Source organism: Fusarium vanettenii, assembly GCF_000151355.1.
Source record: "Fusarium vanettenii 77-13-4 chromosome 2 genomic scaffold NECHAsca_18_chr2_1_0, whole genome shotgun sequence".
Classification (NCBI taxonomy): Eukaryota; Fungi; Ascomycota; class Sordariomycetes; order Hypocreales; family Nectriaceae; genus Fusarium; species Fusarium vanettenii.
The window spans coordinates 2,179,876-2,203,994 of NW_003315867.1; the positions used below are offsets into that span (position 1 = coordinate 2,179,876).

The window sequence follows — 24,119 nt, forward strand, 5'->3', positions numbered from 1 at the left end:
AAGCTCTGTTTGATCATGAGCTGCCCTCCACAAAGTGTGGTGTGAATGATGCGCGATTCGCTAGCGCCATGTTCTGGAAGGAGCTCAGCTCAGCTCCAGTGCATGCTTAGCGCGAAAAGCGCTGGAACGCGTCGCGGGGCCGCTAATTCGCGTAAATTGACAGCCCGAACCAATGGACCTCATGCGCAACAGCTCAACCCAACCATGCACTCCACACGGCCTACGTCTTGGACGATGCCGGATTGTTTGCTCGAACCAACATAGCAGTCATGGCTGAACCTGATGATCTATCAGCTGTTTTCGATATTCCTGACTTATGGAAGACGTCAAAATGGCACGCGCAACTAAACGACGATCTCGGCGGACCGAATCCCTTCTTCTCACCCAGTCTCAAAAGTCGTGCCCCTCTTGTTATCTCTGACTTAAACTATGCTAATAAACTATTCAGAAGATCTAGACTCTGATTTAGTGCGATTATCATCCATAGCCGTCGAGAAGAACGGCTTCTTCCAGCTACCGTCCCTACGGCCTGAGCCTGAAGAGGCTGAGCCCGAAGTCACCACCTCCTCCAACGATGTCCCGACCCCCAAAGAGACCATCCATAATGCGGAGCCGACGGACGATTTATGGATGGACATCGACGAGCCGAAAACAAAGGTTGCCGAGCACAAGACTTGGGACGGCTTCATCGCTGGTAGATCGACAGTTGGTCAACCACATATGGTAACGGAAGCTGGTGCTGGTGTCTACGATGCCCTCCTGACTTGGTCGATGGACCCTCTGGAACTCAAGAACTCCGACATACCTATTATCGATGCCAAGGCCTACTTCACCTCGCTACTTGCTCTGGCACTTGGGCAAGAGTCAGTCTTCTTCCTCAGGCCAGACAAGGGACGGTCCTTGGCGCCAGCATTGCCCAGCATGCGTGTTTCGGGGTATTCAAGAGATGTCCTCGAAGGATTAGAGAAGCAGTGTCACAAATGTGGTTTGATGTTCTTGGAACTTCAATCCTTTGTACAAACCACATATTCAAAGCGTACTAACCGATGTGGTGTTGCTTTGGCTGGTGCCCTTGATCAGGTCCTCAAGGATGTCCAGCAGCATGTGGCGGTGTCTGGACAGAACCCCCGATCACTCTTGGAACTGCAGTCAACTGTTAAAGGGCTTTTGGCAATCTTGGCCCCCTTTCGCAGACTGACAGCCAAATTTCGCAAGGGCTACACGGACGAGCACGTCCTCTCTTACGTGTTTCACGAAGCATATTCGGTTGACTACGGCGAGGAGCAACTACGCGGGACCATGCGTGAGGTTCTGCAACGAGTCTCACAGCCATGGATTGAGTTCCTTGAGGAATGGATCGGGACCAGGCGGGAAGAGGGTCTCCCACTAACAAAAGCCAACGTTGGTGAGAGCAAGGGATTCATCAAGGTCGACAAGGAAAAATACATGGATGACTTTGGTCAAGAGGTGGAAGATGTCGATTTCCGCTTGGATGAGAGCAAGATGCCGCACTTTATGCCATACGACATTGCCAAGTCCATCTTTGAAACGGGCAAGAATCTGCGGTTCATTAGGACGTGTCACCCAGAACACCCATTGGCAACGCCGAATATCCTCGATATGACTCGGCCTCCTAAGGTCGGCTGGCTTTACGATTGGGACGCCATTCACGAGCTCGAGGCTCGGGTCAACGAGTATCGGGCTAATCTCTTTGAGGCGGTTCAAAAGGCCAGGACGCATCAAGACCCAGATCAGCATGAGGAGCAGGATCTCCTGAAGCGTTACATGCTTCCGTTGGCTTCCGGGGCCGAACTGCAATACCATGGTATCGAGGCGGACCAAATGGAACAGCGACTCTTGGCGTCTATTGAGCAGTTCAACCAGCCTCTGCCTGACCATGGGGCCGAAGATTCTCTGAGCCAAGTTGTCCGCCAAAGGCTGTCCGGGGCCTATCGGCCTCCCGCCCAACGTCCTGATTTTGCGCCTCACTGGTCACTGCTCCCAGTGTTGTCTTTCGGTGGTATTGCTTCAGCTCAATCCTATGTGGTCAACCAAGAGAGTCTGCGGCTTCTGTTTAGCGACCATGACTTGCGCAGCCACCTCAAGATGCACCGCGATTTCCACATGTTTGGAAATGGATTGTTTGTCAGCCGCTTATCACACGCCTTGTTCGACCCTGAGTTGGAGACAGCTGAACGACAAGCTGGAGTCGCACGACAGGGTGGTGTCATGGGCCTTCGTCTTGGAGGTCGAGATACTTGGCCACCAGCGAGCTCTGAGCTGCGGCTCGCGCTGATGGGGGTATTAGCCGAGAGCTTTACATCCGACAATGGCTTTTCCAAGGAACGGTTGACCAGCATATCCAGGGACTCGGCCGAACTACCAGGAGACCTGAGCTTTGGCGTGCGAGATCTGTCGGAAGAGGAGATTGAGAAGTGCATGAATCCAGATTCTCTGGAGGCACTCGACTTTCTCCGCTTGTCCTACAAGGCGCCAGGTCCCTTGTCCAGCATCATCACGCCAGTCATCTTGACACAATATGATCGCATCTTCAAGTTTCTGTTGAGAATCCTGAGGATGCTGTATGTAATCAACCAGCTCTTCCGGGACGTCAACTCCAGAACAACCCATTGGTACGACCCCGAGGACATCTCGTATCGATTTGCTCGAGAGGCACACCACTTCGTGTCAGGCATCACTTCATTCTTTTTCGATTCGGGCATTGCTATCCCTTGGCAAGCTTTCGAAGCCAAGCTGGACAAGATTGAGTCAGATCTGAACAACCCAGACCTCAGCAGCACCCCAGAAACAGTCGAGAGTCCTGATAGGCTTCGAGAATTTCACTCGCGAGTCCTAGACCGGATTATGCTTTCTCTTTTCCTCAGAAAGAGACAACAGCCGGTTTTGAAGCTTCTCGATGAAATATTCGTCTCTCTACTGGCGTATTCCAAGTTCTCTCGAATGAAAGCCATGGGGATAGGCCCGGACACAAGCCCTGAAGAAACGCGAGACGAGATTAGGCGACTCTACAAGAACTTCAAGACAAAGGTTCAAATTTTTGCCACGGTCTGCCGAGCATTGACAGAAAAGAGTCGATCTACAAGCAACAAGGTGTCGGACGACTTGGGACTGAAGCAGGAGGGCATTGGAGAAGATCACATGGTGGCCCAGCTTCTGATGAAACTGGAGATGAACGAATATTACACCAAAGGTTAGAATTGAAGAGAAAAGAAATTATTCATAATATACTTTGACCTTTGTTGTCATGCCTTGGTGATGCACCAGATGCAAGATACCCCGCCAAAGTGTCAGTGCAGGCCCGCCAAGACTGCCCCTCATCGCGTCCCCACGCGCGGCTCCAATTTATCATGAGCATAGTAAACAAGCAACCCAACATCCGTCATAGCGACTTGGACAACCGCTGAGTATTACAACCATGTCTCGACAAAGCAACGCAGCTCGCAATCTGTCTTTGACAGAGGAGCTTGAGAGGCTCGAACAATCCATCACCCTCACTCTTCAAGGTACTAATTACCCTCGTTGTATGTAACTCGTTGGGTGCTAACCTGGGCAGAAATCGATCACAACTTTAGCAAGTCGCATCGCATCGTGACCACGAGCATCCTCCCGCTAGTCGAGCAATATGGAGAGCATTCGCGCGCCGTATGGGAGGCATCAAAGGTACTGTCCATCACCTTCAATGAAAGACGCCCAAAGCTAACAGCGTCCAGTTCTGGAAACAGTTCTTCGAGGCCTCGGCCAACGTTTCCCTCTCTGGCTACGAAGAGCTTGCGAACGATGACGAGACGACCAACGTGGAAGAGAGCACGGCCATGAGGGAGGACACCACCGTAGACTACACCGCCCAACATGATGATGGCATGACGGCCACGACCGGCGCCGAGCATTCCACCTTTCACGCCGACGACTCTCTCCTCGATGATGCCGAGCTCTCGGGTAGCACCCCCCGACCACCAGCGTCCAAGACCAGGACTCGCTTCTCGGATATGCAATCGCCGTATGAAACCATGAAGCGAGAGATGCAGGACGAAGAGGATGAGACGACTGTGCTGCAAGATAACGAGGACTCGACCGTCCTATTCGCCCAGCACACCGCCAGACTACCAGACATGGCCATGACGCCACGGAACAAGTTTGACGACGATCATACAGTCGAGCAATCGGCGCAAGCGAGCAAGGATCCCCTGCTCCATCGCCTCCTCGACAAGAACTACCGCATCCAGGCCACACCACACAAGCCCGCCTATCGCATCTCCCCTCTCAAGAGCAACCAGCCCAAGAAGGAGACCCCCGCGTGGAAGGACGACTCTCCCGGCTCGTCACCCGAGATGGCGGTGCCCACCCTCCGCAGTGAGGCATTCATGTCGCCTTACAAGAGCAACGCCCGGCAGCGCCTCGCAGCAGCCACGCAGGGTCCCAGAACGCCTGGCGTCAGTGTGCAGACGCCGGCGACTGCGAGGAAGACGCGAGATGTTTTTGCTGAAGAGAGCACTATCGCCAGTGGGAAGAAGAAGTATGAGATTGACTGGGAGAGCGATGAGGAGGATGAGGATGTTGATCTTTACGCTGGCATGAGTCCGCCCAAGACGATCCAGTTTGCCCTTCCCCCATCTAAGCTTTTACAAACACCCGGTAAGTTGTTCAAAGTATCCTATTTCAAGCCCACCATGGCTAACTTGTATCTCAGCACGAGAAGCCAGCCAGAGAATTGTTGGCGATATTCTCCTGGATGCCGGCGTTGATCCAAATTCATCCGAGTACAGCCCTACCATGGTCAAGATGAACGAGGATATTCTCAACGATAGCTTCTAAGCGTAGTCGCGAACTCGCAAAATAATAAGATTCAAGTTTAACTAAAGACTGCCAATGCCAGTCTTGTTCATGTGAATGGTAACTGTCGCTCACTCTCTCCAAGTCACATTGACTGGTGAGCTTTAACCCAAAGTCCCCAAAAATATCCAACACTAGGCCGTTTCTTAAAACGGCCCTTTTAAATACAGTGCCATGACGCCTTCGTGGCTACGCCAAGCCCCCCTTAAGTGGCCCTTTTCAAGATTACCGTTTACATGGTAAAACGGACTTGCGATCGCAAAGCCTGCTCCTGTAGCTTCTGGGCGTCGATTTCTGTTTCCTTCTTCTGCTTTTGTTCCTTTTCCTTCTTGTCCTTCTTAACCAGGGGTGTGGTTGAGGAAACAGTGACAATGGAAGCTGTCTCAGGATCGGCGGCCTTGGAGCTGGTATACTGGTTCATGTTGGCTAAGGTTAAGAGTCAGCATACAGTCGAGTTTAACTTGCGTGAATCCTTACTGCTGGTGGTGGGGTTCGACATGTTGCTGAGTTGTTTGGGTATGGATTGGTTGATGGTGATGAACAAGATCTTGACTGAGAGTCAATTGGGTTCAAAAGTGTAAGTGTTTGTGATTGTAGTTAGGATTGAATAGTGTGTGATTGAGTAAAGTCTACAAGATGCTTCATGCCCATCTCTTTATACTTGAAGCCCGATGACCGTAAACGACCACTACTCTAGCACATCTGCAACTCCTATCCAAAACAGACAAGAAAAACTCAATTGCAGGAATTGCATTGCGTAGCAGCATTGTCACCTCTCAGAGATTGCGTGAGTCATGACGAAAGCCTGATCATCAAGGCCACGCCGAAGGCAACAAGGCAAACCACATCATCGTAAGCAACTGACAACGGAGCGGACGAATACACAGATGCCTACGTACAAGGCTGACGACAAGGAGGTGTAAGCGAGACATGCAGGATATGCACGAGACCCTCCTCAGTACTGTAGGTAGACGAGCGGTGCGTGTGCGTGAGGGCAGCATTAGAGCATGCGGGGGATAGGATGCAGGGACGTTGGATCCTCTAGCCAACCATGACCGCGCGTTTTTTAGTGGGAGTCACAGCTGCTTGTTACTCATGATGCTAAAATTGTCGACTCATACAGTCTCGATGAGTTATTACAATGGGTTTAGCTCGAAAATCCTTGAGGTCGGATGATTACTCGAGAACTTTTGAGTGATGATGAGAATTGTCGTCTCTCTCAGCCATAAGCCAGCTCGGAAGCAGTCTTCGGACTGAAGGCCAATAATAGAAATCTCACAGATCACATCATCCGCTAGTTGACAGCTCTTCAACAAGGAGGAGGTCATGATACCCTTCTCATGGTTTCCATCCAAGACTTGGGTGCCAAGAACCCTTGTCGCTCGCCCTGTAGGATTGGCCCATGATGTAATTTCGCACCGGACGAAGGCACGGAGAAACGACGATGAGTACGTCACGCCGAAGGGCGAATTGGCCCTGCAAGGCGATAAGATCCATGCTTAAACAGGAAGTTGGAAGAGTCCGGTTGGGAACTTTTGGAGTTGAGATTGAAGTTGAGCCTCATGTGGCTGAGTCGTGGCTAATGGAACAAGCTCTGAACGAGCTCTAAACGAGAGGGGCGCTTGCTAGCCAATCAAACTCAACATCAACTAGACGCCCCGCATCTCTATCGATAAGCCAATTTCAATGTCTTATCTGCTTATCGGACAAATTTTCCCAAGAGACCATAGAAATTTTGAAAGCGACCAGGCCTTTTGGTTTGCTACTGGTGATGGACCGTGGAAGCCCGTGAAGCACAAGCACGCGCAACCATGGAGGACCAAGTACACAAGCCGCATCGCAAGTCCAAGGACAGGAAGGAGAAGAAGCCGCACACGGGAGGTTTGTTTTCACTGCACAATCCGTGATCGAGGCGCATGGCTAACTTGATCGTAGAGCGCAATCCCAAGGCGTTCGCATTCTCTAACCCGGGCAAGCTTCAACGACAAGCAGCGAGATCGCAGGATGTAGGACCACATTGCGCAAGCTACGCTGACAGTATAACATGCTGACGACTTCAAATAGATCAAGGAAAAGCGCCTCCATGTTCCCCTCGTCGACCGACTGCCCGATGAGGCCCCGCCTCGCCTCGTCACCATCGTCGGTCCTCCCGGCGTAGGCAAGACGACTCTCCTCAAGTCGCTTGTCCGACGATACGCCAAGGAGACGATAACCGACCCTCAGGGCCCAATTACCGTCGTCACTTCCAAGAAGCAGCGCCTGACGTTTGTCGAATGCCCCAACGAGCTTGAAGCCATGGTCGACATCGCCAAGGTGGCCGACATTGTCCTTCTCATGATTGACGGAAATTATGGCTTCGAGATGGAGACTATGGAGTTCCTCAACATCCTCGCCGCCACGGGTATGCCTGGAAACGTGTTTGGCATCCTGACCCATCTCGACCTGTTCCGAAAGCCCCAGGCGCTCAAGGATGCCAAGAAGAGGCTCAAGAAGAGACTGTGGACCGAGCTGTACCAGGGCGCGCATCTCTTCTATCTCTCTGGTGTCATGAATGGACGATACCCCGATCGCGAAATCCACAACCTGTCACGTTTCCTCTCCGTCATGAAGAACCCTCGTCCGCTCATCTGGCGCAACTCGCACCCTTACACCATTATCGACAGTTTCCGAGATATCACGCATCCCACCAAGATCGAGGAGGATCCCAAGTGCGACCGATCAATTGTCTTGTCTGGGTATCTACGAGGCACAAATTTTTCGTCGCAAGGACAGCGGGTACACGTTCCTGGCTTGGGTGACTTTACAGTCTCCAACATGGAGGTTCTGCCAGACCCCTGTCCAACTCCTGCTATGGAGCAGGCGCTTGCTAAGATTACCGGCAAGACTGGGCGACGAAGGCTGGACGAGAAGGAGAAGAAGCTGCATGCGCCCATGTCGGATCGTAGCGGCTTGAAGATTGAGGGCGATGCCATCTGGATCACACGAGAGAAGGGTTTCACCTTTGACAAGGATGATGAAAACGCCGAGCGAGGAGAGGGCGAGGAGATGATTGTCGGTCTGCAGGCTGAGCGGAAACTCTTGGGTCAGATGGAGGGTGGTGTACAGCTCTTCAAGGGCGGTGGTCAGGTTGAGGCAGTGCCCGAAGAGGAGGATACAGGACGTAAAACACAGCGCAAGGCTCGATTCGCCGAGCGTGATGAGGAAGATGATGAGGAGAATGAGGACGACGAGGGCTTCGTCAGCGGCGACGATGAAGACGACTCAGATGCCGAGGTCGAGTTCAACGAAGGCAAGCTGGGCAAGATGTTCCGCAAGGATGCCGATAAGAACGTTGATGAGGATGATCTTGCGTTTGCCGACAGCGACTCAGATCTTGGCTCAATGTCTGAAGCCGAGGAAGTGGATGATGACGAAGAGTACGACTCGGACGAAGAAGCCGCAGCACTACGGTGGAAGGACAACCTAACAGGCAACGCCCTGAAGCTTCACGGCAAGCGACGCGCATACCACACGGGCGATCTGGCCAGGCTCATGTACGACGACTCAATGACCCCTGAGGATGCGCTGAAGCGGTGGAGAGGTGACGATGACGAGTCGGAGGAGGAGAACATCGAGGATGATGACGATGATGACTTCTTCAAGAAGTCAAAACAGGAAAAGGAGGACGCTGTTGAAGACAGGTCAATACCTCTTTACGACTACGAGGACCTCGCCGCAAAGTGGGCAGAGGAGAAGAATGTCGAGGCCCTACGTCGCAAGTTTACATCAACAGCCCTCGCCGCGGGAGACGATGACGATGATGATGACGACGACGACGACATGGAGGGCGGAGAAGACTCAGACGACGAAGGCGACGGCGTGTTTGAGGATCTCGAAGCCGAAGAACAAGACGAGGCGGAGCAGAAGCCAGAAACCCCCGACGACATTGAAGCCGAGCGAGAAAAGAACGCCAAGCGAAAGGAAGAGCTCAAGATGCGCTTCGAGGAGGAAGACCGAGAAGGCTTCCTCAACGACAAGGCCAAGGCGCGTAAGGAAGGCGGAGACATTCAAGAGTTTGGCGAGGACGATTGGTACGAGGCGCAAAAGGCCATGATCCAGAAGCAGCTCGACATCAACAAGGACGAGTTCTCCAACCTCGACGAGAGGCAGCGAACAGCCGTCGAGGGTTTCCGCGCTGGCAAGTACGCCAAGATCATCCTTGAGAACGTCCCTGCAGAGTTCGTCTCCATGTTTGACGCCCGGCGGCCCATCGTCGTCGGCGGTTTGTCCGCGACAGAGGACCGCTTCGGCTTCCTACAAGTCCGCATCAAGAGACACCGCTGGCACAAGCGCATCCTCAAGTCAAACGACCCCTTGATCTTCTCGCTCGGCTGGCGACGCTTCCAGACCATGCCCATCTACAGCACCACCGACTCGCGGACGCGAAACCGCATGCTCAAGTACACACCCGAGCACATGCATTGCTTCGGTACCATCTACGGGCCCCTGATCGCCCCCAACTCGGGTTTCGTCTGCTTCAACTCCCTCTCGGGCTCCACGGCTGGCTTCCGCATCGCAGCCACTGGTACTATCCTCAGCGTCGACGAGTCGACCGAGATCGTCAAGAAACTCAAGCTCACGGGTACACCCGCCAAGATCTACAAGAACACGGCCTTTATCAAGGACATGTTCAACTCGTCGCTCGAGATTGCCAAGTTTGAAGGCGCCTCCATCAAGACCGTATCAGGCATCCGCGGTCAGATCAAGCGTGCCCTGTCCAAGCCCGAGGGCCACTTCCGTGCTACCTTTGAGGACAAGATTCTCCTCAGCGATATCGTCTTCCTGCGCGCCTGGTACCCAGTCAAGCCGCACCGCTTCTACAACCCCGTCACCAACCTCATCGGCTGGCAACCCATGCGCCTAACGGGTGAAGTCCGCCGCGACCAGGGCGTCGCCACCCCTCAGCTCAAGAACAGCCAGTACCGATCCATCGAGCGCGAGACCCGTCACTTCAACCCTCTGCGCGTGCCCCGAGCCCTAGCCGCTGAGCTCCCCTTCAAGTCCCAAATCATCGAGACCAAGAAGCAGAAGCGCGACACCTACATGAAGAAGCGTGCCGTCATCATGGCCCCCGGCTCCGAGGAGAAGAAAGCCCGCGCCCTCATGCAGCAGATGCTCACCATCCGCAACGACGCCGCCGCCAAGCGCCGCGCCAAGAAGGAGGAGAACCGCGCCGCCTTCCAGAAGAAGCTGGCCGACAACGAGGAGAAGAAGGAGGCCCGCGAGAAGCGCGAGACCAAGGAGTTCTGGCGCAAGAATGGCCGGAAGCGTGCTGGCGACGAAGATGGAGGAGGTGGCAAGCGAAGGAAGTAAGTATAGGTCTCATCAGTCGGCGACAGTCGTGGGGAATGGCAGAAAAAGTAGATGTATACCTCTTGGGGTTGGCGTTATGAGAATAAAACTTGAATATATTGCATTAGTACTTGCTCTACTATCAACTCAACTTCCTACTCTAGTATCACAAGGTTCTTGTATGCACTCAACTCCACATCATTTGCGAGAAACGTCAAAGTCAGTATAAGAATACAAGTTGTAATTGTGCATCTCGGCTACAAGGTTACGCGCAAGGCCAAGGCCCTCTGCAAGAATACACGGTATACAATCCTAAACACCAATCCTCGAGAAACAAAGACAAGACGCACGCATTCGCACACACACAAAAACAAGCCTTGAGCCAGATGCTGGCGTTCCATCAACATCAACCATCGACGACACATTAATCAAGAGCCTCGCCTCCTTCCACTACCAGGCCCTCGCTCTTCTTCCGAAACCCAGCATCTGCCCAACCCATATCCATATTTTAAGCCATCTTTCATCACTGTCAACTAGAGTCGTTTCTCGCATTGTTTGCCAAGGATTGGATGCTCCCAAAAACCAATTCGCGCCCGATTCCAATCTGACAATCCCTTGCCCTCGATTAAAGGAAAGACATGCGCCCCGAAATGCCGTAAAACACATTCATTGCCTAGGCCAGCTATGCCTTTTCTCAGCTCGTGTACACGTCGAAACTGCTTCGTATCGGTTGCTTAGGAAGCAATCATGGGCTCCTTGTTGGCGACAACAGGCTCGCTGGGAACCTCGGGGATTGCAGCATCGATAGCAGTAGGCTCGGAGATCTCCTCCTTAAGGGCCGCAGGGGTCGGGATCTGGGGAGCCGCCTCCGACTTGACGGGGTCCTCAGTGGGAGGAGAGGGGAACTCGGGCTCCTTGACGACAGGAGCAGCGCCCTTGGTGGGCTTCTCAATCTTCTGGCGCGAACCATGGTTGCCTCGAAGGAGGTCATGGACCTTGCCGCTGTAGTCGCCAGCGTACTGCTTGCCAATGGCCGAAACCTGCTCCATCTGCTTCGAGGCAACATCTCGGACCTGAGCGGTCTGCGAGTTGATAAGCTCCGAGGCGTGGTGGAGTTGCTCATCAATAAGCTCCTGGTTGGAAGTGTAAATCAGAGGAACAAAGAAAACGACAGTGGTGCCAATAACAGCAAGGCCCCAGTAGGGAACGAGCTTGACAAGGTAGTAGGAAATGAAGGCAGCGACAAAGGCCTGGGTATGTCAGTTGCATCCATCATGTAGCTCTTGCGCAAGCACTTACAGCAGCAGAAGCAAAGACATTCTCAGCAAAGATGATTCGCTGGGCCTCAATAACAAAGAAGTTGACGAGCTCGTGGGCATCTCCAATCATGTGGTCGAGAGTCTCACGGGGAACGGTGTAGTATCGACGAGGGCGAACCTGAGTAGCCAGGCCATTGTTGAGTACGACCTTGCCAACAACCTCCGCGAGGATGGTCACACCAAGGACCATCCACGAAACCTTGAAAGCCCATCGGAGGACATCCAAGTATCGGGCAGCGAAAATAAGGGAGACGGTGGTCGCGTAGGCAATACCGGAAGCTCCTGTTTTACAAGCTGGTCAGCCACATCAAATTGGCTAGCAGACAGAGCTTGACTTACGAGGGTTGTTCCAAGACAGGAGCTCAGAGAAAAAGGAGTGGTAGTGAGTGAGAGGCTGGCCAGTGGCAGCGGGAGTCGAGGGAGTGCGTCGAGCAGCAGCCAGGTTGGAGAACTCGTTGGAAGCCTTCTGAGTGTGGTCGTAGACATTCTGCGCAACGGGGCCTGTGAGAGACTACGTTAGCAAAACATGCCAGATATCAGGAGAGGTGAAGGAGAAGCTCATACCGTTGGTAACAGACTGGTACGCAGCGGCGGCGTCTGGAGTAGCAAGGTCAGCCATATTGCTTTACAGAAAGGAGCTCGAATAGTTGTTGCGATCCAAGTTATGGTGGTGCAAAAAGTGCAGAAAAAGACTGTGGAACGTGGTTAGCAAAAAGCTGCGTCCGAGATGTCCCGTACGAGGACAGCGCATCAACGACGCACCTCACTGGATTTGGTGGCCTCGAGAAGAGAACCGCCGTTGACGGCCGGGGCGGAATCAGCCATTTCGACGAGCTGGCGAGGAGATGAGGGCGTCTGGAAGCTGTTGCGCTCGCTGAGCAGTACCGTCGGGGCGAGTTAGACTAGGCGAAGCAAGACTTTGGACGGGCGCGCGTTGCGTGGATAGGAGGTGATTCAGGAGAGGATGGAGATGTTCTGCAGGAAGCGAAAGGCGGCGTGAGCAAAAGTGGCCCGAGAATTTGGAAGCTTTGATTGATGCAGGGTAGGATTTGACAAGGGAGGTTGAGAGGAGCTACGTAGCTGTCTCTGTCTCGCTCGCACGCGCGCACTCCCTGTGGCTCTCTTGCTCTGCCTGCGTGTGGTCTGGTCTGGCCTGGCTGGTCTGGAGCTTTTTTGTCTGCCGATAAGGGGCGGTCGGGGGAGTGTCGTGTGGGAGAAACGGGCAAAGCAAGCGAGACGAGCCCCCCTGGAACAAGCAGAAGACGAGGATGCTGAAGACGTACCTGATGAGCGCAGCTGAGAACAGGAGAATGCTATTCGCAATGTCGTTGACGTGGGGAAGAGGTTTGGTGATTATTATGGTGATGGAGGAGAAGAAGGAAGAAGTGAAGGAAGAAGAATGGAGGAGGAATGACGTTGCTTCAGAGGTTTATTTTTTGGTCTTGGAGGGGGACAGGACAAATTGGAAGTAACCAAGTTTTGGAAAGGCAGGTACGGAAATCAGTGACGGCAGTGACGCTCGACGACAGAGAAAATTATTACAGGGACATCACAACAAGAGCCTGTGACAGCGGCCTGAGAGCAGATTTTTAGTGGAGCGTTGCAGCACGGCAGGACGCTGAACAACGCCCGGCATCAACGGACGGGCATCAAAGACCGTTTTCCGTTACTTTCTTTGTGCCATCCTGTCCTGCGCTGCGCTGCGCTCCGGACGATGGAGCTTGGATCCATGATGGCGTTGCTTTTTTGCTACAAAACCCTCCCACCCACACAGTGGAGCTCCCTCTCATTAGCTCTGGATGACGCATTGCAACATAACGGCAGGACCCGAGAGGGACCTCGAGGTGCTTAGTGGAATACACACACGCTGCATGTACCTGCCAAGTCACACACCACCACAACTTTCCAAAACGTCCGAGCAGATCCGGCCAAGGCCAATCCCGTCATCGAGGCGCTGAAACGACGACATTCCAGTTGGTGCGTCCCACAAGGGCAGATAGCGCTGGGAGGTGCAGACGACAGCTTGCTCTTTTCAGCGGCCAGGTTGACATACATATCCCAAAAATAAAAGACACACTTACTCAAGGATCACTCACTGTCCCCAAGTCAAAACCCCCCTTGCAGGAATGGGGTGAATGATGTCTTGACATGATGGATGATCTGGTCATTTCAAAGTGAGCCAGCTTGTCAATGCATGTGATAATCACGCTAAAAAGGGGGGCCTCCTCTGATGGGGCTAGGAGCAGCCTAGGCGGAAAAAAATAACAAGACACCCGGGATCTTTCTCGAAGCACAGGCCTCATGTTATTGCGAGTAGCACACGGCAACTATCTTTAGCTTTAGTTGAAAGAGATAAGGAGTTCAGTTCAGCCTGGGCAAAGAGTCAATAGCAACAAGGGTTGCAACTCGTCTAGGCCCCCGCGATAGTCCTCGATAGATCTACATTCGAATCAGCGTCTCGTCCTCTGTATGATACTGTCTAAACAACCTCATGATTAGTCCAAACCAGGATAGGTAAAACTGCACGTAGGCAACGCCCATCCACTCGGAACCTCCCTTTCCAAGCTGCATCTTCTCGAGTCTTCCCATTGGCCAACCCACTAATTTTCACCAAGAGCCGATCCTGCGTCATCAACACGTACCTTGCTTGGATCCCCCAAGCCCCTCTCCGGTTTTCCACGAGGCGCATACGGTAGTGATGGGGCTAGAATCGTTTCTCTTCTCTTCATTTCTTTTTTCGGTTCTCAATTATAGATGCTGTGCAACTGTTTGTCTATCCGCAGATCTTGCGGGAATCTAAGAAAAAACTTCCAACAAAGAATCACCGCCAAAAAAGGACGGCACCAGCCTTCAACTCCAACTCCCGTGCTAAAGTAGACAAACGCCCTGACAGATGACGACAATGGTGATAACATGAGGCGCTGTACCACGAAAACCAAGGAAACGAACGACTGATGATGAGGGGTGGAGTGTGACTGAAACAGAACCAGCCCAGCAAAACTCCACGAGTCCCCGAGTTTTCCGCCATGGCGTCCCAGCCATTGTGCTCAACAAGAAAGAGGGACTCGTGCCTCCAAACAAATATGTACAAAGAAACATCCTCGGACCCCGGAAACCGATCAAAGGCATGTCGCGTGACCCATCATCGAAGCGGCTGAGGCTTGGTTTGGCTGTGACCTAGATCCCACAAGCTGTAGCCGTACTCATCAAGCTCACCTCCTCCAGCCCCAGAACCCTCCGGATGCTGGCGATCCTGAATTCGTCGGTGCCGGCTTGGTTGCCTGGGGCTCGTTTGCCGCCGCAACTCCGTGGCCCATCCCGTGACCGGTAAGTAGGCCGAACACGCCTCCGGACCCGGATTGCGATGCCGAGGAGCCGTGCGACGACTCGACACGGCCCAATCCGTGAGACTTCCGCAGAGCCTCCAGCTTCTGCCGAGCCTCCTCTGCCTCCTGCTTGGCTACTGCCTCAGCCGTCTTGGCCTGCACGAGCTCCACCAACAAGGCCTCATGTTCACTTGGTGATGGCCCAGGTGCTGTCGTGGTCACCATTGGCACAGCTTCATGGCCCCGCGGCAGAGACGATATTCGCTTGTTGAACTTGCTTGTCGGCGCGGATTCGGATTCGGACTGCGATGGTGTCGATTTGCTGCGACCAAGCTTGAATTCTCGCAGACCAACTCCACTCGCCTTGCTGCTGCGGTCCGCCTCTGGGTCCCTACTCGACTCATGTGCCGAGCTGGCCGACACTCGAGACTTCAAGCCATGCATCTGCTTCTCTAGCCTTTGCTTGTCTTGGTGGAGAGTTCTAACATGGGCATGGCTCTCACGGAGTTGCTCCTTGATCGTTGACATCTCTTGGTTCAGGTCATGAATCTGACGGCTGTACTCTTGCGATTGCGACATGGCACCAGCGAGCTGATCCTTGGCATGAGATAACTCTTCACGCAGTTGCGCTTTCGATATGAGCATCGAGGACCGTCGCTTCTCCTCTTCAGTCTGGAACCGGCGCTCCACCATGTCAAGCAGCTTCTCCAGATCCTGTGTGGAAGGGGAGTCTTCCTGGGCCTTCTCCTCTTTCGACTGATCGTTTTCATCAGATACTGGTGTCTTGGGCTCCTTAGGCTCCTTTGTCTCGTCAGTCTCGTCTTCTGCATCTTGCTCCTTGTTGTCTGCCGACGAGACTGTGACCCGAGGTCCGCTCGACTCAGTTGACGACGAGTCACGGTTTGCCTTCCGCCTCAGGCCATTGAGAAGCGACTGAACCGCCTTACGATCCTCTTGTCGCTCCTCACGCTCTCGCTGAAGCTGGTTCGACAGGAGTGCATGGTTGCGCTGTAGCTCGCTCAGAGCCGTCAACAGGTCCTCAATCTGGCCATGCAGGTTACGCTCGTCAAGGTTCTTATGGGCGATCATGGACTTGGTGCCAACTGGAGTCGACTCGCGCACAATGCCTCCATCCTCGGTATTGGAAGAATCCCTCGAGACAGTGGTGGCGTCTGTCGACGTCGAGCTGGTGACGCTTGCTGAGCTGGCCTCCATGGAGTTTAGTGTTGATGCGAGACTCTGCTTCGAGGCACTGCGGCGCAGCATGCTTAGCGGCCTTGCGGGCGCCGTGTGTCCTGGGCTCAGGTTGGTCGACTTGGGTGACAGACTGGTTGTGGAGGTTGCCCAGATACGACCCAGAAACCGGCTAGCTGCAGTAGTTATCTCGGATCCCCGAACAGGGTTGGTGGTGGCCGTCTTGGATTCCCGGTAGCTTTGCTCCAGCTGCTGCATGTTTTCCCTTGTCACAACGCTCGTCAAACCGACAAAGTCCTGGACAAACTCATCGGCGTTGTAGTGGTAGCAATCCCAAAGGCCACGGGACAGAAGAAGCTGCATCACATCCTCCATCTCAGTGCAAGCCAATAGTCGCGCCTCGTTCTTCCGCATTAGGGATAGCGCGACTCTCATCAATGTCTCTGAAGCGCCCTCGGCAAAGATAACATCGTAGATGCGGAACAACATCGGCAAGGGGCAGGTCACGGCGAAGAAGCTCAGAAACCATTGAGAGACATAGGCAGGGTCCACCTGGAGGTCGTCGAGGTGATTCGACAGCACCGGCAGGCTCTGCCTCAGAAGCTCCTTGAACTGGTAGATGCGGACGTGGAGGCCAGAGAGATCAGGGAGGAAGCATGCCCTCAGGTCATATCGCTCCATGAGGCTTGGATTGTTTGTCAGTTATTGCCGGCTTGGCACGGGAGGGAAGGGAGGGATATTGGGGCTGATTCCTTACCGGACCAGAACACAAAAGGCCTGCTTGTCGGGCATGTGCATCAGCAATGGGCCGACCAGAAAGGCGAGCCCCTGGCAATAGCCAATCTTGGTGTCGTAGAGACTGAAGCACTTGAGGACGCGGCCAAGCATACGCTGACCATCGCCGTCGGGGTCGCGGAACATGTCTACTCCTGGGAAACTTCGGCCCAGGTCCTTGCCAATGATAATCTCATAAGGACTAGATTCACCGCAGAAGCGATCATACTGTTCCTCCAACGCGGCGTCCCGGGCCCCGGACATGCTCTGCCACACCACCCCACGCAGCGGCGGCGGGATGCCCTTGCGGATCTTATTTGAGAGGAGCGTCGGTAACCGGGCGGCCGTCTGCTGATAGTCCTTGACCAGGGCGGCGTAGAACTCGAGGTCTGTCATGGGAGGCGGTGGGAGCATCGAGTACCGCAATGCAGGGGGCGTCGGTCCTTGGACCATCTGTCGAAGCTGGGCCATGGAGGGAGGGCGAGGTTTGCTGACCGCACTGCGCTCCGCAGTGGCGCGGTCTACGGCTTGGACTTTGACGCTCTTTGGGTTCGTAGCCAGCTTTGCATTCTCCTGTTCAAGCCGGGCCAACAACAATGCCGTCGACTGTGGTGGTCAGTTTCTGCTTTTCAAGTTCAAGGTGCTGCAATAACTCACGTTATCCGTCTCTTCATCCTTGGTCTGCTCATCTTCCGTCTTCTCCAGTTGCTCCCAGTTCACCTCTTCCTGATCATCCGAAACGTGACCATCGTCAGCAAGCTCCTCCCGCAAGGATCGGGTTGTAAGGATGGGTGGTGGCATGGTTGGTGAGGATTCACGGGGGGTTCCCGCGTTTGTTGCCTCTTCCGTACTCGGAGTCTTGACTTGTTCGACTTCTTCGTCTTCTTCGTCGACTTCTTCGATCGTGTCGGCCCGCTTCAGGCTGGGCGCAGGGGTTTCGCAAACGGAGACTTCGTCAGAGGCTGGAACCTTTGTCGGCGTCGATTGATTTGTATCAAGTTCTGGGGTGGTGACGGGGGAATCTAGTACGATGGACTCGGGTTCTGAGAGGCGAACCGTAACCATAGAATCGTGAGCCATCTTGGGGGTCTCAGGTCCTGGGTCTCGGGACATCATGGAAGTTCGTTCGGTAGGCGCGGTTGAAGGGAGAGACTCATGTCCGCTCTTTGGGACGTCGACATCCATGCCGACGGTGGAGAGCTTGAGTCTCTGGACTGGAACGGGCAGCGTCGAGACACAATCCAGTGCCGGCGGCGGGGGTTCGCCAGGACAACGACGCTTGGGAATACCAGGCCGTCTGTCGCGTGCTGGGTATCGACGGGAGTAGAACCGAAGCCGAAGATCAGGCCCAGAGTTTGAAGATCAAGAGAGGACCAGCCTGCTGAACAAGGCTCCTAAAGTATGGTTGGGTCATCGAGGGGTGGTCCCAGAGGCTGAAACGGGGGACGAGCTTGAAGCTCCTCCTGGGGCGATTTCGCGATTGGAATCCAAGGGAAACCTTAAGGACAGCGGATGAAGGATGGTCGATGGGCGCCGACGAGAGTGGCAAAGCGAAGCGTGATACGCAGAGAGAGGGTGAGAGAGTCGCCGAGACGTCGATACGGCTGGAGAATGGTTGTGGGTAGGTATCCTCTTGTTGTCTGACTCCCGACTCCGAGTTTCTTCCAAGAAGTTCAAGGGGAAGCCGACACGGACGGACACACTGAACCCTGGGCTGGGCGGCTGCAGGACTAAGGCGTCCCTGAGCGGCTGCAGGTGGTCGACATGACCCTGAGCGCCCTGGGACTGAACCTAAGGCGGCCGGGGGTGCACTGACAGGGCACCTCCACCCACCAGCCAGTGACAGCTCCCCTAAGCGACCCGCTAATTTCTGCCGCCGTTCCAGCGGCCAACAGCCTTTGGCGATCCGCTCCAGGGCCGGGCCTCGCAGGGCCACTCAATGGACGAGTTCTCCATGGGCTGCGGTCTCGAGGTCACGGCGTCCGGGGCCTAGGCCGGGGCTGGTTGGATCGGGACCCCGTCCGCATTGCATTGTCATCCTAATCTCCAGCCCGGCAGGAGGCGGCCATGCGTTTGCAACACCATGTCTCTGATCCGGACAGATCCAGTGCGTCCGTAGCTGGGCACAGAAGCCCAGAATCGTCCCAATTCGGAGCGTTGACGGGAGCAACTGTCTCTGTGCTTGTGTGGCGCTGAAAAACATCAAGCCTCCAGATGGATACACACGCGATGTGCTCACCTTAGCCGTCAACCCATTGACAATAGATCTCGCTGGTGGATCGTTGTCAAGGCGATCGACCTCGTTGGACTGCCGGCCGCGACATTGGCTCGCAAAATGAAGCACTTGAATAGCTTCATGCTTGAGTTTGGCCCCAAGTCTCGTCCATGACAAATGTTGGAGATGTCGTCTCCCCTCGATTGTCCAATACCCTTTCTCGCCAGAGCCGCTTGGGTCAAGGGGTAATGATGCGTCTCCTGCAGGCAGAGTCTTTGTGGCGTCGGGTGTGGCTTTCTCTATGCACGTTTCCGGGACCCATTCATGCCATTGTCATCCGGTGCAACCTACCATGCGTCTCTGTCTTTGTGTCTTTAAAGTCAAAAAATCATCTGCGGATCGTGGAATACACGTGGACTCTCTAAGTTTTGCTGACTTGACTCGCTAATTGACGCCTCTACTTTCGTTGGAATGGGTCGAGATAGTCGCAACTGAGTCGCCATTGCTGACGACTCTCGTCAAATCCCAACCGCAACTCAGGCACAAGCTTTTGAACATGTTGCCACGACAAACGCCCCTTACTCTCTTGTGAGCCAATGTGTAATTTCTGGCGAGATTTAGTCATACTTTACCCCGCGATACTAATATTGCAGTCTCAATACATCCAGATTTATGATATTCTCAAGGATATTGTGCCTATCACCGAGGATCTTGGTCGTCAAGGGGAAGCGAGGAAAGTATCACACATCACATCACGGCAGAATACACATCGTAATAAGCACTTTCTGACATCATTTCATTCTTTATTCATCATAAATCTACCCATAACTAAGCTCAAGGGCTCACGCCATCATAAAGAACGCTACCGAAAGGCCCGTCGTCGTAGCCTGCCCATGGGGGCACCCGCCGAGCCCCCTTCGTCATTGTCATAACGCCGTTGATGCGAAATATGACCCGATATGAACCTCCCAGAAATCCCCATCCCCATCGGAAGCATTCCAATGACCGGGAAAGTAGTCCATGCACAACATCGGAGCCGAAGCGCTCCCACATCATGACCCCGAAGAGCGAAGTCCAGTAGTAGCTAGTGAAAATCCAGAGGGGAACCAATAGAGGAAGACTGCTGAGGAGCATCGAAGGGAAATCCCTCAAGTCAAGTGAGTGGCAATGCCGAATGGGCTTTATTGCGGCCTGATCGCGTAGGTAGCCGACGAGAAGCTTTTGAATCGGTTGACAAATGGAATGCGAAAACAAGTGCTGAACCATACGTTCGAGGGGTTCATCGTCCAAGAAGTCGTCGTAGTCTATGTTGACGAGTTCACTGCGGCTGGCAATCCTTGGGGGTGACTTGCCACTGCTCTTCGACTTGGTAGTGCGAGCCCAAGTGCGCCAGTTGAGTGAACGAAGGATCTCGCCATGCGGGAATCCTTGGGAGAAGATCTGAAGGGCGATCGCAGAGGCAAATACGTAGCCAAAGGTGAATGTGCCCAAGGCTCCTCCTCCGTAAATGCCAGTGTTGTCCATGGCCATAGGTAGCCTGTTACTGCTGTGGAATAATAGCTTGTGGCGTGTGAGTTGATGGAGAGCATTGGCCAGTATGAGCTTAGCAAGAAGGTAGAAATCCTGATTGATATAAGTAACAAAGAATTTCAAAGGGAGACAGGAACAATCATGAACACGGCGCATTTTCAGATGAAAGCGTGGGTTTGATCTTTTCCGCAAGTACAAACTAACATCCAAAATTTCCTAAAACGACCATGTGAAGTCTCATGGGCGACGCTCATTGGCATGGAGCTTTAGTCTCTCCAACCTCGTAGTGTCTCACAGCCCGCTCAGGGTCTCAACCCCGGATTTGCAAGATCATGCATATTCATGTTCTTTGTTCAGCATTACTCCACCGTTTTCATGCTCGGAGATTCTGATATGTGAAGACCGGTTTTTAAAACTCGGGCGTTTGCATCATGTTCCTTGGTGCTAGGGCTGAACATCATCCGAGACACATGGAACGCACCAAATAGCACAACACAGGAAGCTGCACTGTTTCTGTCGGTATGCTGATCATGGCCTTGAACATCCAAATCCCTCCACGGCATGTTCAAGTTCGGACCTAGCTCTGTTTCAGTGTCAACGAGGACGATAACCCAACATCCGGCTGGCTACATGCGGTCGCAGTATCAGTGATTAGCTGGACTTCCAAGTAACATAATCTACCAAGCTCAGGCTGGATTTTTATAGCCAGGAGAAATTATGATTGAGAAACTTCTAGCTGTGACATCTTGGGGTACTCTTTGGTCTCTTATTGGTGTCTATGTTGTGTATTTCAAGATACTTGACACGCCAACCAATCCATTTATTCAACATGGATGCTGCCAGGGCTCTCATTGGCAAATACTCATCTGTATCTCCTCAGGTGTACTATAACAGTTATCATAGGTTAGTAAGATGCCCTTGGGAAAATTAGAGTTTTTGAGTGCCTTCTAGCTAGTTCTTAATCCCTATGCTAAGACCTAGGTTATCAGGGTCTCTCTCGAGGAATTGTTTGCATTGCGTCGGCTACGGCGCTCCCGTGATGGATGCCACACCACTTTTCACAACATTGCCGAAATCGGAGTGCCTGCTGCGAAATGGCCGAAAGAAGGGAGACGGATGATAGGAAGAAGTAGAAGGGAGCGGATTCCCGTCACCGAGACGCCCATGAACGCATTATCTGGAGTTGAAGGAGACATGGTGATGGATGGTGTACCTCCACTACCTACCTACCTACCCTATGTTGCCCGATACCGCCCTTGGTGTTGTGTTAGTTGCCGAATGCTAGTTGCGCATCATCTTTAAATAAATGCACGACACAATGTAGGGACTCTACAATTTACACCATTTTGAAACTACAGCCGGGAGAAATGTTTGTTACCAACAGGTCCAACATGTTCTATCCATGATCTCGTATCAACCTCAGGTTCATGAGCTGAACCATGAACTAATGCACTGTGGCGGTGTGGCTTCCAACAGCTTCAAAATTACATGCGGGGCGACCTACACTATCTTTGGTTGGACATGAATGCCGGACAAAAGCACACAAGACCCAAGATTGGAAGATGAGATGACATGATCAGCTGAGGCGATGGGGAATTCCAGTGCTCGCATCAACGGCCTCCTCCGCAACCATCCACCTGTCTCACGATGCGGTGAAGGGCTCGGCCGAGGGGGGATCTCTCCACGATGGGACTGAGTTGCCCTGAAGATGCCGGATGGACGCATGACACCTCTGCTTGGAACGCCGCAGGACGCATACTGCCTGCAGTGACCGTCGCCTGCAACGGGGTGGGCTGCCACATGCCAGCCTGGAGATGCCCATTGGAGGTCCCTTCACCAAACACAGCGACCCGGGGGAAGTCGAGCAAAAGCCGGGGTTGGCTTCTGCAGGGCGAGATGCATTGGGAGGCTACAGTATGTGTGTCGTGACGGTGATTCGACTACGAACCGGGGGGGTTATTCTGACGAGATACGCGGCACTTTGGGAAAAAAGGATGGGCGAGATAAGGTAGCGATAGCGGAGCGAGGCCATCTCTGGCGAATGAGATTGTCTGTGCTCGTAATAGTCTGGAGGTGTTAGTGTAGATCGGCAATTCATCGAGATGAGGATTTGTACCCAAGATGACGGGCCATCATCTGGTGGATTTGCTCATTGCTCTTTCGAATTGCCGTTGGCTTGTGCTTGGTGTACTCGTCGCACACGGACAATTTGTCAAGAAAGGGGGGTTCACTAAGGAGGACGAGAATCAGGAATTGTCTTATGCATGCCTGAAAGAGGAAGATGGTGTTGATGGATCGGTGATTTCGATGCCCTCTAGATCATGGGATCTGCCTTGGTTTTACAGACCAAGTGTGGGACATGGATGCTGCGACCAGGGCTCCAGCTGGAGTGAGAGAGAGTAAGGCGTCGCATCTGGTCTGTTTTGTCTAGGCGCGAGTGGTGTTGGATGGATTGTGAGTGGATCAACTATTTCCAGGTTGTTGCTTCTTGCGACGTTGGACGAGTAGGGTGCGAGCAGCATGATTGCCAGAATCTTTTTTGATCATGCTGTGTAATGTGACGTGAGGTGAGAATAGTGGCCAGTTTTCAACCACCTCCCGATCCTTGGACAGCCTGAACATCAGTGCCGAACAACACTTCATCTCTGCATCAATTCTATACAGACTCTGCAAGAGACAAACTCGGTGCACCAAGTGACGATAATCCACACTCGACCTCTCCCATGACTGCCAACAGCGAGTCATGGTTGGTCCAAACAAAGCCCGACGTTCGTTACTTGAGGCGCCTCGACTCCAGCAGTCCCGCAAATGGACGAAATGTCTTAGCAGGGACATGGCTAATTTGATGCTCCACCTGGTTTCCGTCTGCTCGGCCGGTCTGACTTGCGTTTGCCCTGCGATCCATTCATCATGGGGTGGTTTGCTTGCTTGGTGAAGGTGAAAACTTCCGGTGGTGAAGTAGTTGGCGCTACAGGCGGTCTAAATAGCATCACCATCAGATCTGTCTTGCATTAGCTCACTTGTATCAAGAAAAATAGACAGAAAAAAAGCCTCCAAGTCATTGAACTTCCTTGATTTTCAAGGCAATGGAAGTCGACCGTTCGTTCGGTGGAACCCCCCGTCATCAGCCAGATAGAACCCTGCCCACCACTCCTGGCCCTAGAGCCGCTAAACCATTAGCTCGTCCAGGGGGCCCGTCGTGATACTGGGTGCTCTCGCTAGCGTCCATCTTGTGCGCGACAGCGCCCCGGGCCTGGCCTGGACGGGCAAGTTTTGAGGTGGATGGATGGTGGACGGGATGGAGGTTGTGTTGTGTTGTGGTTGTGTTGGATGGACCCCGTCTGACCTTCCCATCCCGCTCCGTCGCTCGCCTTCCTCCAGCCTCGAGCCTCGACGCCGACGACCTCCTTCGCCTGGGTTCTTTTGTTTTTCCTTTTTTCTTTCCTTTCCCTTTTCTTCAAGTTCCGTGTCTATTGTCTTATTCCCCAACTAATTCCCCACACCCGTCGCGGAGATCCCGTTCTCTCGCTTCCGTTCCTTTCATCAACCCCCGTCAACGCCATCCCCCTCCATGGCGCG

At 53.4% G+C, this 24,119-nt stretch overlaps 7 protein-coding genes across 7 annotated transcripts; 4 read left to right on the forward strand and 3 right to left on the reverse strand.

Annotated features, from left to right (window-relative positions):
- Positions 1-48: 48 nt before the first annotated feature.
- NECHADRAFT_91068 (uncharacterized protein) lies at positions 49-3,216 on the forward strand (the record flags this gene model as incomplete). The annotated part of the gene is made up of 3 exons (XM_003045997.1): positions 49-244; positions 295-396; positions 458-3,216. The coding sequence occupies 3 exons, from the start codon at positions 49-51 to the stop codon at positions 3,214-3,216; spliced, it is 3,057 nt and encodes a 1,018-aa protein (XP_003046043.1).
- Positions 3,217-3,391: 175 nt separating this feature from the next.
- On the forward strand, positions 3,392-4,833 carry NECHADRAFT_66485 (uncharacterized protein; the record flags this gene model as incomplete). Its single annotated transcript, XM_003045998.1, has 4 exons — positions 3,392-3,524; positions 3,575-3,681; positions 3,732-4,653; positions 4,709-4,833. Exons 1-4 carry the CDS (start codon positions 3,437-3,439, stop codon positions 4,831-4,833), a joined length of 1,242 nt encoding a protein of 413 aa, XP_003046044.1. The 5' UTR covers positions 3,392-3,436.
- A 1,829-nt stretch (positions 4,834-6,662) lies between these two features.
- On the forward strand, positions 6,663-10,203 carry NECHADRAFT_34147 (uncharacterized protein; the record flags this gene model as incomplete). The annotated part of the gene is made up of 3 exons (XM_003045999.1): positions 6,663-6,732; positions 6,787-6,857; positions 6,916-10,203. The coding sequence occupies 3 exons, from the start codon at positions 6,663-6,665 to the stop codon at positions 10,201-10,203; spliced, it is 3,429 nt and encodes a 1,142-aa protein (XP_003046045.1).
- Positions 10,204-10,402: 199 nt separating this feature from the next.
- Positions 10,403-12,326, reverse strand: NECHADRAFT_103454 (uncharacterized protein; the record flags this gene model as incomplete). Its single annotated transcript, XM_003046571.1, has 5 exons — positions 10,403-11,432; positions 11,482-11,783; positions 11,841-12,002; positions 12,066-12,098; positions 12,269-12,326. The coding sequence occupies 5 exons, from the start codon at positions 12,324-12,326 to the stop codon at positions 10,917-10,919; spliced, it is 1,071 nt and encodes a 356-aa protein (XP_003046617.1). The 3' UTR covers positions 10,403-10,916.
- A 2,387-nt stretch (positions 12,327-14,713) lies between these two features.
- On the reverse strand, positions 14,714-17,983 carry NECHADRAFT_33194 (uncharacterized protein; the record flags this gene model as incomplete). The annotated part of the gene is made up of 3 exons (XM_003046572.1): positions 14,714-16,706; positions 16,779-17,401; positions 17,453-17,983. Coding segments are annotated over 3 exons (3,147 nt in total), but the record flags the coding sequence as incomplete, so codon positions are not given.
- Positions 17,984-19,844: 1,861 nt separating this feature from the next.
- NECHADRAFT_76489 (uncharacterized protein) lies at positions 19,845-21,103 on the reverse strand (the record flags this gene model as incomplete). The annotated part of the gene is made up of 2 exons (XM_003046573.1): positions 19,845-20,633; positions 20,909-21,103. The coding sequence occupies 2 exons, from the start codon at positions 21,101-21,103 to the stop codon at positions 19,845-19,847; spliced, it is 984 nt and encodes a 327-aa protein (XP_003046619.1).
- A 1,558-nt stretch (positions 21,104-22,661) lies between these two features.
- NECHADRAFT_76490 (uncharacterized protein) lies at positions 22,662-23,386 on the forward strand (the record flags this gene model as incomplete). Its single annotated transcript, XM_003046000.1, has 3 exons — positions 22,662-22,939; positions 22,972-22,994; positions 23,205-23,386. The coding sequence occupies 3 exons, from the start codon at positions 22,662-22,664 to the stop codon at positions 23,384-23,386; spliced, it is 483 nt and encodes a 160-aa protein (XP_003046046.1).
- Positions 23,387-24,119: the final 733 nt, after the last annotated feature.